Below are 13,099 nucleotides of genomic sequence, written 5' to 3'. Positions count from 1 at the left end.
CTGGCACTTGGCGTTACTGCTGGCGCCTCCCCTAAGCGTTTGTCACTGCTTTTCCTGGGTGCCCATGACAGGAGTTTAAGTCTCCTACTATCACTTCCCTTTCTGCATGCAGCCTACTCGAAAACTACATTTCCCACAACACCACGCGTCGACCGGGCCTCGCATGTGGTGTCCCCTACATAGCCATTATGTTTATTGTTAACCAAACCCACATTTAGAGAAGAATAGAGCTATTGTCTGATTTTTCAAACTGTATTCTTATTTTTCTTTTCCACCCGTGACTTTCGCTCTTTGAGAAGAGACTCCGAGGACAGCAAGACATTCAGGCAACTTCTCTGGACACCTCTTTGCGCGAGCCTGGGCCAATGCCAAGGTCCTGGGGTCCTGGGAGTGTCATTGGGGGATGACCGCAGCGATAGTTGCAGCAGCTGCCACTGCGACCATGGTCTCCGGCAGCAGCGGCCTCGCTGCCGCCCGCCTGCTGTCGCGCACCTTCCTCCGTGAGTCGTGCCGGGGCTCTGTCCTCCATGCTTCCGCAGGTCTGGGGCTCCATGTCCTGGACCCGGCGGCGGCCGAGCTCTTCCTGGCCAGCCCTCGGGAGGGGCAAGGGAACGGGGGGGGCCAGACCCCAGTTGCAGCGCTCGGGTTGGGGGTTGGGGGGGGATAGGAGGGGGCTTTGTCCGATGGGGTCGTGGATCGGCCGAGGCAGAGTTCAGGGTAGGGTGTCCCGCAGACCCGGGAACCTATTCTAGTTGCCGCGGTGACGAGTGGTGGGATGGAGGTGGCGTTTAGGCTGGCTCTTACTTAGAGCCAAAGTTGAAGAGTTCCCGGATGAACTCTGCTGGGTGAGTGAACGTCCGGGTTGAAGAGACTTTACCCCGTACCTAAGGGTCCTACACTTGGGAGTTGACGGTTCCATCTGTAGTAAGGCCAACGGAAAGACGGTTTTGCACACCCAGAGTAAGCGTGGCCTAGTAGGCGCGTAGACGCTGAGGGTTAGCCGGCACTTTCACCAATAACGTGTCGCTCGTTACTAAGCTCTAGGAACACTTTAGTTTCTGAGAACTAATCTCCCAGGGTTGCTACTCTTTAAGTAATGCTGACTCTGTCAAAAAACGATTGCTGTGTCCAAAGTCTGTGTTAGGTGTGCTAGGACACAACGCTGGAATCTGTAACGTCGTGTTTGAAGTCTGGCTTAATCCATTCATACTTGTATAATAGTCCCCTTCAAAAAAAAAAAAAAAGACTTCTCCACGAGTGTGGTGGCCCATGCCTTTAATCTCAGCACAGGTAGGTGGATACCTGTGAGTTCCAGGCCAGACAGGGCTGCACAGAGAAACCCTGTGTCAAAAACAAGACAAAACCAACCAATCAACCAACTAACCAAACAAAAAGATTTCTCAAGCAATGTGTTCCCAGTCACATGAAAATAGCACCATATTGCAGCGAGTCTAAGAGAGCGTGCTTTGTGAAGCACAGCAGTGTCCTGCCTGTCACTAACAGGAGAAATGGTTGCCAGTTACATTTGTGATGAGCAGGTTGTCAGATAGATCTAGATTTAAGAGATGTTAAAAAGTGATGTGTGGTTTGGTTTCATTGTGCAGAATAAGTGAGCCAACTTACAGGTCAGGAATAGACACTTCGGAGCTGTTCCTTGTTACAGATTGTTTCTGTTTCTTCTTGCATCAAATAGTAGGCGAGACTTGATTCCTTTCTTGAGTATCCCAAAAGTGTTTAAGGATAAATGTGGGCACCAGTAGCTTTACTTCATTGCCAAATCCTTTGAAGGACAAAGGTCTGACTTGATAACATTGCCAAATAGGAAAGAGTTGAGTGGATTTGGGCAAGTTTTCTGGAGCTCCTTCTTGAACGATGAAAAGGCTACTTGACTGTGTTCTAGACAGAAGGGAGTAGATGTACCAGGAGTTACTGTGGGCGGTAGAGTTTGAGCACTGCTTGTGTTGGTTATGGGTCTACTCTAGCTTACTTGGAATGGTTTGTGGGTTAAGATGTGAAACACCTGATATGGACATTAGCCAGTGTGGTTGGAACGCCCAGCAAAGAGTGGCTAACCTACACACCCGTGTCTTCTTGCTCGCCTGAGCTCTTGCTGCCCCAAGGCTCTTCAGAGCCTGGTCTCCATCTGGGAGGTCTGCTGTCTTCGTAGAAGTAGCTCCAGAAAAAAAAAAAAAGTCTAGATGATCTGATTCCTTAAGTTCATTCTTAGCAAAACTTGGCATTCCTCCTCCCACTGAACTAAAGGGTTTTCTTCCAGACTCCCAAGACTGAGGGCCTAGAAGAGATTTAGCTGGAGTCATTGTGGATCCGAGTCCTGTTATTAAAGCTCTGAGGGTTCTAAGATATAAACCAGCGTTTTTTGTATTAGTAGTGTTAGTTACTAAGGTTACAAGTGACTTTATTTAATATATAAAAACCTCTAAGTTGGCAGACTTCGGAACCCTGTCACACCTGCCATATTTCTAAGCCACTGCAGTGGCCACATTGCCTTGCAAGGCTGTTGCTCCTGCTTCTCCTCTTCCTCCTCCTCCCTCTCCCCCTCCCTTCTTCCTCACCTCCTCCCTCTCCCCCTCCCTCCTTCCTCCCCTCCTCCCTCTCCCCCTCCCTTCTTCCTCACCTCCTCCCTCTCCCCTCCCTCCTTCCTCACCTCCTCCCTCTCCCCCTCTCTTCTTCCTCACCTCCTCCCTTTCCCCCTCTCTTCTTCCTCACCTCCTCCTTCTTGTAATAAATTACTTAGGCTCTTAGGTTAAAATAACTAGAGACGATAGGGAATCTCATGCCCCCCATCCTTGAATTTTATCTGCCTGCACATTATATGTTGAGGTCCAAATTTTTGCAATGTTGATTTGAGGTAAAAAAGATAAAAGTCAAACACTCCTAGGTGCTGCAGGGTGCTATTGGAGGGCAAGTTAGAAATTGCTAAGCTGCCCTCCATTGCACACTTTCATGGCTTGTGAAAGAAGAGGACAGTCCTGTTCAAGTGGGCAGGATAGATAAATGGAAGATGAGAATAATTTCTGATGAGAATGTGTAAAAATTTTGTAAGCACCACTGAAATTGAAATGAAGTCTTAAAAGAAACCTAGAGTGTTCTAGGTTCTTTAAAAATATCAACCAGGCATTACTGTAAATCACACCTTTCAAAATAAATAGTAAGAGAAGGCATTATTGTGATCCTTAGAATTAGGATATTTTGATGTCAGAAAGTAGATCTGACAATCCAGTTAGTTCTACTCTTTTGTTTGGAAATTTCACAGACCGTGTCCGAGGAGTTCGGAAATCCAGGTCCGCAGACACTGTGTAGTGTCTTTTTCACATGTGTGCCTTGGGAAGCTTGAAACTCCATGTTAGAAGCAGGATTTTTTTTTTTCTCAGTCACCTATGGAGGAGGCGTCCACTGTGCTCATGGGTACTGCTTGCCTTTCTCATGTCTTTGCCAAGTTACACAGGCTTGTTTGCAGACCCACGGAAGCACTTGGAAGTGTGTGGAAAAGGCGACACACATTCTTTTCCTTTCTAGTCTGTTGCTATTTGCTGCTAGGAACTAAACCTTTATTTAAGAAATAGAAGCCTGTTTCCAGATGTCTTGATGCAGCCATGAGAAAATGACTTGATTTTCTGGCCTCAAATTTGCTTCATAGCAACACTGAAGTTCAAAATGATTTCTCCTAGGTATAGGATAATAATTTGAGTTTGCCATGTGGCTGGTATTTTGTTGTGTTAGACCCATTTATTGATTTTTTTTTTTACTTTATAACATTTCTAAAATCTGGATATCTTCTCATTGGTGACACATTCTAAAACATGCATATTACTTTCCTTCCTATTCATACTTGTGCTTAAAACCAGGCGTGTGCTTCAAAGTTTATGAAACATGGTGCTAGTGAACAGCTAAGCCAATAGTATTGGCTTTATCATCAATATACAGTTTGTATTTGAATAGTCAATTGTGATTTGGTAGAAGTAGCTGCTGAGGTACACTCCCATGTAGTGTAGGTATATTGTGTAACAATTAACCCATTCCATCCTGCAGGAAATTCCTCAGGCAGGAAGGTAAACATCTCTAAATAGCTTCAGGAAGTTCCTAAAACTGACCAGATTCACTAGACCCCTTTCCCTCTCAGAGTAAGCAATAAAAGCTGAGCCTTCCCCTCAGACAGAAGGGAGCCAAGCTGCAAAGAAGACTCTCAGACCCGCTCAGCAGCCTGGAAGAAGCAGAAAGAAGCCAAGCTGCTTGGAAGAGACCACCTGAGGCACCAGAAAAGGGCACTCCTCAGCCTGCCAAGCTGCCTGCAGGCTGTGCAGTGTGCTCCAGGTTCCTAGCTTTGTGAGCTGTGATCATGCTGGGGTGGACTTTGGTGATGCTCTTGTCTTTGAGACATTTTTGCTCGAGTCAGTAACCCCTCACCCATATTCCTCTAAGTAACCCCAATAAAACTTATTGGTTCACCAAGTTGAACTTTGTTAGTGCTTGTACTTTGGTCTGTCCTGGGTTTCCTATCTGGGGTAAGTAGATGTGTATTCTGCATCTCCCCAGGAAAAGTTTTGTCATACAACAAGGTCGCTTCATGTGGGTATCACAATAGCATACACACACACACACACACACACACACACACACACACGGTTAATGCTGTAGTTAGGACAGGTTTGAGTGTGCCCCCAAGAGTTCACATGCTAGGAGTCTCCAGTGTGGTAAGAGGCGAGGTGGTAGAACTTTTAAGAGGAGTAATGGAAGGTGGTTAGACCACCAGGACCCTGTGGCCTGGAAGAGATTACTGTTAGTCTGTTAGTCTGTCAGAGTTCCTCCTGGACCCTGCCATGTGCTTGGTCAGCACCGTGACACCATGTTACTCCCCATGCTGCTCTTCTGGCGTGTTATAGTCCAGGCCCAGGGGTCCTTGCCAGAGGCTGGACAGATAAGGTTGCCCTAAAGTGTGCTAGACAGACTGGCTTTCTTTGTAAGTAATTCTGTTGTTAAAAGTCAGTTGCTGTGTTAAATCAGCTGCAGGTGGACCAGTACAATTAGTAAGCTTACATTGTTGCATTCATGGATACATACACACCAGGAAAGGAGGAACAGGGGCATGTTCTGAGGGTTGAGTGGGGAAGTCTCATCCTGAGCAGAGTCAGGCCATTGGTTAGGGGTCATAAAGGGCCAAGGCTCGAGTCCCACTCCTTGGCTATATAGTGCAGCATTAATGGCACCAGCCGTCTTATACGTGGTACAGGTTCTACCTATAGGAGATAGGACTGACTCTGTGGACTAACTGGCAAACCTGTCTCCTCTGTGGAAACATCTGTCTCAGTACTCAATCCCTCTCCTTTAGCATCACATTTATTTCAGTTTGTCCTTTCGTAGTTAGGTGCTTTTTTTGTTAGACATTTGGTTCCGTTACAGAGCCAGGGGGCTTCAGGGGGTAGGGCCTGAGTCTGGTCTGAAGCACTCAAGAACTCTAGCATCTGGTGGATAACTGCCACACTGATTTCTTACAGGAGTTTGTCTGCTCAGTCCGCAGCGCTGATAGTAATGATGGTAAGATAGTGATTAGTGATGCCCCCACACTGTACCCTAGCAGCTGTTTTACATGCTGTATATAAGCTTATTTCACCTCATATGAGCTGGTGAGGTACATAATATTATTTTTATTTTTACAGTGAGATTACCCTGTAAAAATGTTCCTTTATGAAAAGATTCCCAATTCATGCGCGAATGCTACACAGTACATGTACGCAGAGGTTAGTTTATTTGTGTATAGAATGTATGTGAGGACAGACCAGTGAGACGACTCTGGGTCAAAGCTCAAGTTGGACGGCCTTGCTTCATCCATGGAACCCATACAAAGGTGTAAGGAGCGAACTGACTTGCAGGGTTGCTTTCTGACCTCCCACGCTGGTGCTCTATCCTCCCTTCCCCTCCCCTCCCTTTCCCTCCCCTCCCCTCCTCTCCCCTCCCCTCTTTTCTCTCTTTTTGAATGTTCATGAAAAGCATATCTGGCTGGACTTACTTGATTTTAAAGTGTGAACTTTCTATTTTCTCTTATTAGGGCAGTGGTTCTCAACCTTCCTAATGCTGTGATCTCTTAATGCAGTTCCTAATGTTGTGGTGACCCCTCAACTGTAAAATTATTTTCATTGCTACTTCATAACTAGTTTTACTACTGTTGTGAATCATAATGTTAATATCTGTCTTTTCCGAGGGTCCTCGGCAACCCTTGTAATGTGGTCATTCAACCCACAAAGAGAGCGACCCACAGTTTGAGAACCATTCTTTTAGGGGAAGCTTTGCCTTTGTGCTCATGTAGGATTTCAGGAGAGAACCTGGCACTTCGATGCCTAATCTGCAGGCATCATCCCATGTTAACACCGCACCTTCCCTGTGAGCCACTGTTAACCCATTTACAGATGGGACAACTAAGGCTAAGAAGTACAGTGATGCTCTGGGTTGCACTGCTGGAGACCAACAGACCATAAACACTAGCCCAGGCCTGTTTGGTTTCTGAGAGTGATGTCAGCTGTTTCTGGGAACAGTACCAAGGCTATGCTGGCCACTTGCTTAAGCCTCCGGAGGTGGCCCCCCAAGATTTGGCCCCCCAAGATTTGGCCCCGATGGCTGTCACCATCAGTGTATCTTGGTGGCCATCTTTAGACCTTCCTGCTGTCCTGCTGTTTAATTTAGCTTGTTCATTTTCTCTGTATCAGTAAAAGTTCAGTATCTCATTCCTCTACCATTGTCATCTGCTGCATTTCTTGCTTATGGCCTTCATCAGAGTGTCTGTGAGCTAAGGGCAAGGATGATCTGAGTAGCATCCCCAGGCTCTGCTGGACAGTGCAGTGGATCAGCCTTACAGGCCTTGAGTCCTGGTTGTTCCCTGTGCTAGGACTTGGCTGCAGGGCCCCTCCCAGCCCCTGTTGAGCACAGTCTGGTCCAGGAGTGCAGCTGTCTGTTACGTGTAGAACGCGTTCCGAGAGTCAGGCTACAGCTAGCCCTGTCTCTTCCCTACAGGATGAGGTCCCCGGATACCTCTTCTAGAAGGAGCGTCTTCAGTTGTGGCTCCTGAGGTCTGAAGAGTGAACATGTATGGGGAGGCTCTGAGAAACATATGAAAGGATAGCTTTGTTCTGGAGCTAGCTTTCATGAGCTGCTCTGAGGTAGCTAGAAGGCCTGGCTGCTTTGAAGAGGCAGGGATGGACCATAGAGAAGACCGGCTAAGTGGCTCTGTGGAGGTTTAGAAGGCAGCTCATAATTGTGAGTCACATGTTGTTCTTTGCACTGATTTTTGAAATAGGAGTTGGTTGTAGTAGCTACTTAGACTTTCTTAGTCTCCCTTGAGGTGGGTTGCCGGAAATGACTTAGGAATGTGGCTTTTTGCTCATTTTCACATTTCTCATCTACGTTGGAGCTCATTTTAATGGGTTAATTTTGAATCCGACATCAGAAGGGATCAAGCCAAGTGATGTTGGGTTGTATTTTAAATGAATTTGGTGTAGCATTCCCTGCCATGCTCTTACTGGGGAATAAGTTACAGAGTAGCTCTCACATTCCTACAGTATGCTGGTGGCTCACCTGGTGTTCGCTGGGGCTGGAGTGGGGTGCTGCACACGGCACACAGTAGTAGGAATGATTTCAGTGTTTCATTGACCCTTTCATTTGAATCTCAGGTTCCTCTGAGGGGAATGAAAATTACAAATTTCAGCTTTTTTTCCTCCCTTCAGAAAGTGCTAGAAGACTGCTTCTTGGTAACAAAAATGGTCCTGGGAGGAGAACAGGCTCCTTGTGTTTCTTTTTCCAGCTTGCACCCATAGTGCACGTGTCTCACTTAACAAGTGGTAATAAGTTGGCTGTGATCACAGCATTGCTCTTACATTAGAAAATTTTTCTTTTTTGAAAAATGGGTTGTTAAGTTTAAATCATGGTTCAAAAGTGGAGGGAAATTATAATGTCTTTTTCTTTACTTCTCAGTGCAACAGAATGGGATACGGCACGGGTCTTATACAGCTTCCCGGCAACATCTCTTCATTGATAAAAACACGAAGGTTATTTGCCAGGGTTTCACGGGCAAGCAGGTATGTGCATTCCATTTTTATTTAAAGTGCAGACCAAAGATGTAAAGATTGTCTTCTACTTTTAATAACAGAGTAATAGTAATATTTGATTGGCACAGAACTGTGCCATAGAGAAAGGGGCTGTTAGGAGGAAGTCAGGTGGTGTGGTAAGCCTGCAGGGTGAACACTACTGGAACGACAGTGTCGGAGACCCCGTCTTTTTCAGCAAGCACAAGACTCCTGGCTTTCCTCCAGCACATTACTGCTCCTTTGAGGACGAGGTAACTAGACTATAAAGAAAAGCTGTCTTAAGCATGGACTCCACAGCTTGGTCTGGAGAAATGCACACATGGAGATGTTCCTGGAAAGTGTGGGCAGATGAATAGCAGCGTGACTTTTCCCGTTGAGCACTTGCTGTGGGCCAGGTGGGCTTTGGAGAAGTGAGATGGCAGCCTGGTTCTCGTTCTTCTCTGTCCACGCAGTCTCGCTCCCTCCTTCTGTCGTAGACTTTGCGTAAGTTGAAATGTACCTACGATTTGATTCAGCAGTGAAACCACCATGAGTCTCCCTTCCCTCTTCCAACCGTTCTGCTCAGCAGGAGTCTTCGGCTAGGTTGGCATGTGTCTATCCAGATGAAGCTACAGGCTCCCCAGTTCCTCCTGAGGAACTCCATGGTGAACTTCAGTATTTCCTTCTCAGTCTAGAAAGAGCTACCCAGGTGTCCGTGAAAAGGGTGTCCCTGGAGAGGGCAGGGTTTGTGTTTGCTTTTCAGATTTATTTCTGTGGACTATGTGTCTCATTCTAAAAACACATGTACAAGTATTTCGTGTTTACACAATGCCTCTTTTACAGCATTTGTGCTGCAGAACTGTTCTAATATACTGTAATTCCTGAAAGTAGATGCAGACACAGTCTCACAGACCAGCTTGCCACGCTCTAATGTGCAGGGTGATAGCAGAATGCCTCCAGATATTACAACTGTCATGCCCACGTGCAGGTGTCCTCACAAGGAAGATCTCCACGGGTGTGATATGTGTCTGCCACTGCCTTTCCAAGGACAGTCAGTCTAGTTTTGTGCATGCTGCATTTGTATATAATCAGATTCCTGAGGAAGTTCATTACACTTGATTTTCTCCTGTTTGTTGAACTTTGTATGACATTCTGTGACACTGTGACCTCTGCTGTCCTTGTTAGAGCTATGCCTCATGTCTAAGCGGTATTTGGAACTGGCTCTGCTTCCTAAATTAGGAAATGATTTATTTATTCAAATCTTTAAATCCCAGATTGGTCTTTCTTTTCTTTTCATTTCATTTTCTTTCTGAAACAGTCTCACTATGTTGCCCTGGCTGGCCTGGAACGCATGATGTAGTTCCAGGCTTTGAACTCATAGAGCTCTGCCTACAACCGGCTCCTGAGTGCTAGTTTTAGGGTCTTTTAGTTTTCCCCAACTAAGCCATTTCTCATTCACTTTCCTTGTATTTGCATTTTAGTAATTGTGAGTCTTAAAGAACTCAGATTTTTTGACTGACTATTGAGCTGAGTGCCACAGAAGCTGCACGTTGTCACGCTAGTTCCTTTCTCAGTGTGCACCCTGCTCACATAAATGAGACCTGTTTGTGTGTTAGGGTGGATTGTAGCCATATACATTTCTCATGGGTGCTGCAGGATTTCTCTACTGGCTTTTATGGTCTGCAGAAATTTTTCCTGTTCTAAACTGTATACTGGTTGCTGGTAACATGGAATCTATAAGAAATAGCTTATTTTGAATGGAAGCATTATCTTTCATTTGTAACACTGTAGGACTAAAAAGACGGAATCGTTGGCCTTTACCTGGAAGTATAGTCTAAACCATTGCTTCCGAGACTCTGGAGAAAAAGACTTTGTTGATCTAATGTGAATCAGTACTTTTGTGAAACACAGTGAATATTACAATAGTGTCACAATACTTGTGAACATTATTATTATTATTATTATTATTATTATTATTATTATTATTATTAAATTAGATTTTTGTTATTCTCTCACCTTTGGGATCTTTTCCCTTCTGTCTTGCTCATTTGCCACTTAGGCCAGCTGGTCTGTAGGCCATGTGGAATCACAGTGTTTAAAGACAGAATGCAGAGCACTGGCTGTGGCTTTTTCTAAAACTCCATCACTAGCTTCAAATTGGCTTTTTAATTTGCTCAGGGCTGAGTTTGCTAGTAAAAAATTTAATTGAAAAAATTTCTAAAGTCCTTAAAGTCATAATTTTTAATGCATTAAGTAATTAGGAACTTGAGTAGTTGGCGTGGCATTTTCAGGTCCCTGTCGAAGGACCACATGAACCTCTTCACTGTTGATTGGTCACTGTTGAGTGTCTGCTGTGTGTAATGTGTTGAATCAGGTGCCATAGTGCAATAAGCACAGTAGACAGAAGCCGTTCTCTTCATGGAGGTACCTCTCAGCTGAGAGGAGGAAAAACATCAGCAAATTCCATGGCTGAGTTATGTGGTGCACTAGAAAGTCTAACACCATGGAAGAACAGACCAAGGCAAGGAGGAAGAGTGTCTGTTGTGTGTGGGGTCATGTGGTTGGTGTGGGGGAGAAGATTTGATGTCAGGTGCTCAGGGAGGGTTTGCTCTCAGAGTCAGGAGTGTGCTGGCATCTCGTAGATTCCTAGTGCATAGTGCACAGCGAGTACCCGGGGCAGGCAGGCATGAGCCAGGGAAGCTGCAGTCAGACTGACAACAGTAAACGAGGGCTGACAGGTCTGCCGTGAGGACACAGGGTACCTGTTAACTTTCACAGCTAATGAACCGGAAAGAGATGGAAAGGTTCTCCTCAGGTTTATAGGATAACTCTTGCTGCTGTGGGAAGTACATTCAAAGGGAGCAAGGATAAGAAGCCACTGGGGGTGGGGGTTGAGGTGATGCCAGCCACTACAGTTCCCAGGAGAAGGTAGGAGAGACTGGCTGTTTGGAGGATGGGGTGGTGAGATTTACTAATGGCTCTAACTTCAGGGCATAAGAGGGAGAGGAATCTAGTGTAACCTCCTACTCGGAGTCTGAATGTCAGTGCCAGTGCAGTTGTCATCAACAGATGGAACAGATTGAGAGGAGAGTGATCAGGAACTCATTTGAGGTACATTCATTTAGACGCCCATTACCTCTGCAGGGGGAGGTGCTGGGGAAGCATATGAGTGTGTGCTCGCAGGCGGAGGCCTTGGCTAGTTGTGTGAGGAGTGTGAACCACATAGATTCTACTTGCTGCCTTGGTAAGGGTGGGCATCCCAAAAGGCATTGGCTGAGGTGGAAAAGAGAAGAGGAGGAAGTAGAGGCCTGAACGTTAGTGGGAAAGTCTCCCGCTCTCCCAAGCCATTGACCTTGTTACAGCTGGGTGGGTTTGGGGAGGGGGTGTGTGTGGCGTGTGATGGGAACGGTTTGGGAGTGCTGTAAAATGTCTTGCAGGATGGCCTCCCATAACAAGGAAGCCCCATGTCCCAGAGGCCAGGAATTCTGTGAGAGAAGTGAGTTGTAAGGATTGCAGGAAGTGGCAGGGAAGTCTGAAAGACCCACTGAGGCTCGACTGATCCTTAATTAAAGTAAGGCCAGTCAGCACAGCCTTGAGTTTTCTCTAGTTACTGTTTGATACTGTGTGTGTGTGTGTGTGTGTGTGTGTGTGTGTGTGTGTGTAGTGAATTAGATGAAACCAAGTTGTGTTTTTGCTATATATGTAATTTAAAGTGAAAGAGCCAGGGTTGGACAAATATAACGATCCATCATGGATTTGCAGTTGGCAAAGTGGGGTACAAGGAGAGGAGGAACAGGGGAAAATGGGATGGCCTTTTAGGCAAGCAACAGGGTGTTTCAGATCAGCAGGGAATAGAAAAGGACCCTTTCCATAGCTTTTCTGGCTTTGCAGAAGCCAGCTTCACTTGAGGGTTGACAGCAGTGCTTACTAAGTGGGTGAGAGGGCTTGGCTTGGGCTGTTGCCCAGGAGCACATAATGTGCTTTTCTTTTCCCAAGTAGCTGAGATTGCTCTTGCTTCTCAACTGTCTCTGTCGGTCTCTTTCATGGCTCTCGTGCTTTCTCCTCACAGGGCACCTTTCATAGCCAGCAGGCCTTGGACTATGGCACCAAACTCGTAGGAGGAACCACTCCAGGGAAGGGCGGCAAGACGCACTTGGGCTTACCCGTCTTCAATACGGTGAAGGAAGTAAGTAATGGTGTCTGAGAACAAGCGGGATGAAGGCAGGCATTCTGGGGTAGAGGGCTGCCTTTTGTCTTGCTCTCTGGATATCCAGTAGCCTAGAGAAGTTGGGATTGTGTTAAAATCCAGTAGTGATTTTTGCTAAAGATGTGCATCATCTGTTAAAGGCTTCTGTCTGGCTTCTTACCTGTGCCCCATTTTTCTTCCAGAATGCTAGTCCGGATATCAGCATCTGTTTCAAAAACTGTTTCAGAGTGCAGACTGTGAGGCAGGAGTGGTGCTGGGTGCCTCATGCACACTGGCCTAGCCAGGCCTTACCACATCCCTCCACGGCAGCTGCCCTTCTGTGGAAGCCCAGGGTGCTGCTGATGCAGAGGCTGATGGTTCTGCTCCAGGTCTCCCAGATGAGAAGGGGCAGACTTAGAGCCCTGTGCCAACAGACAGTATTCACAACTGCTTTCTTCACCAACCGCTGTTTCTTTAAAGTGTTTGTTTGTTTGTTTTTCCCCAGAAAGTTTAAAATGTAGAAAAAGTTACAAATACAGGATTTTAGATGAATCAGTCTTTTTTTTCCCCTCTCAGTTTTTAGGCTTTGTAAAACAAAGGTTTTGTTGAATCAATTCATATTTTATTCACTTTGACACAGGCAGATTTGACATTTGGATACCCTGTAAGTTCCTAGACAGGTGCTGTTTCTTTTCCATTAAGCGCGTACAGAGAACTTTCTAAATAAGTGAGAATAATACTTATTGCTCAGTGTGACGCCCCTGAAGCAGAACTTGTTGCCAGTGTCTGGAAGTGTTTGCAGCCTTAGGATTTGTTTCTTAGTAAAATGTGGCGTGCCCAC

General features: G+C 46.0%; 1 protein-coding gene across 3 annotated transcripts in view; it reads left to right on the top strand.

Annotated features, from left to right (window-relative positions):
• Nucleotides 1-347: 347 nt before the first annotated feature.
• The window catches only part of SUCLG1 (succinate-CoA ligase GDP/ADP-forming subunit alpha), a 31,233-nt gene continuing 18,481 nt past the window's right edge, over nucleotides 348-13,099 (top strand). Inside the window, exons 1-3 of one of the 3 annotated variants that reach the window (XM_084766566.1) lie at nucleotides 348-500; nucleotides 7,981-8,084; nucleotides 12,142-12,258. In XM_084766566.1, coding sequence (XP_084622692.1) covers nucleotides 404-500; nucleotides 7,981-8,084; nucleotides 12,142-12,258 — 318 coding nt within the window. In that variant the 5' untranslated portion in view covers nucleotides 348-403. Of the gene's footprint in view, nucleotides 540-4,342; nucleotides 4,410-7,980; nucleotides 8,085-12,141; nucleotides 12,259-13,099 lie in introns of those variants that run through there. The other 2 variants (XM_084766565.1, XM_084766567.1) reach the window with 2 other exon arrangements.

This window comes from Acomys minous (assembly GCF_964271855.1).
Source record: "Acomys minous genome assembly, chromosome: 17".
Taxonomy (NCBI): domain Eukaryota; kingdom Metazoa; phylum Chordata; class Mammalia; order Rodentia; family Muridae; genus Acomys; species Acomys minous.
The sequence above is the reverse complement of the archived record's forward strand: the minus strand, read 5'-3'. Positions and strand labels throughout refer to the sequence as shown.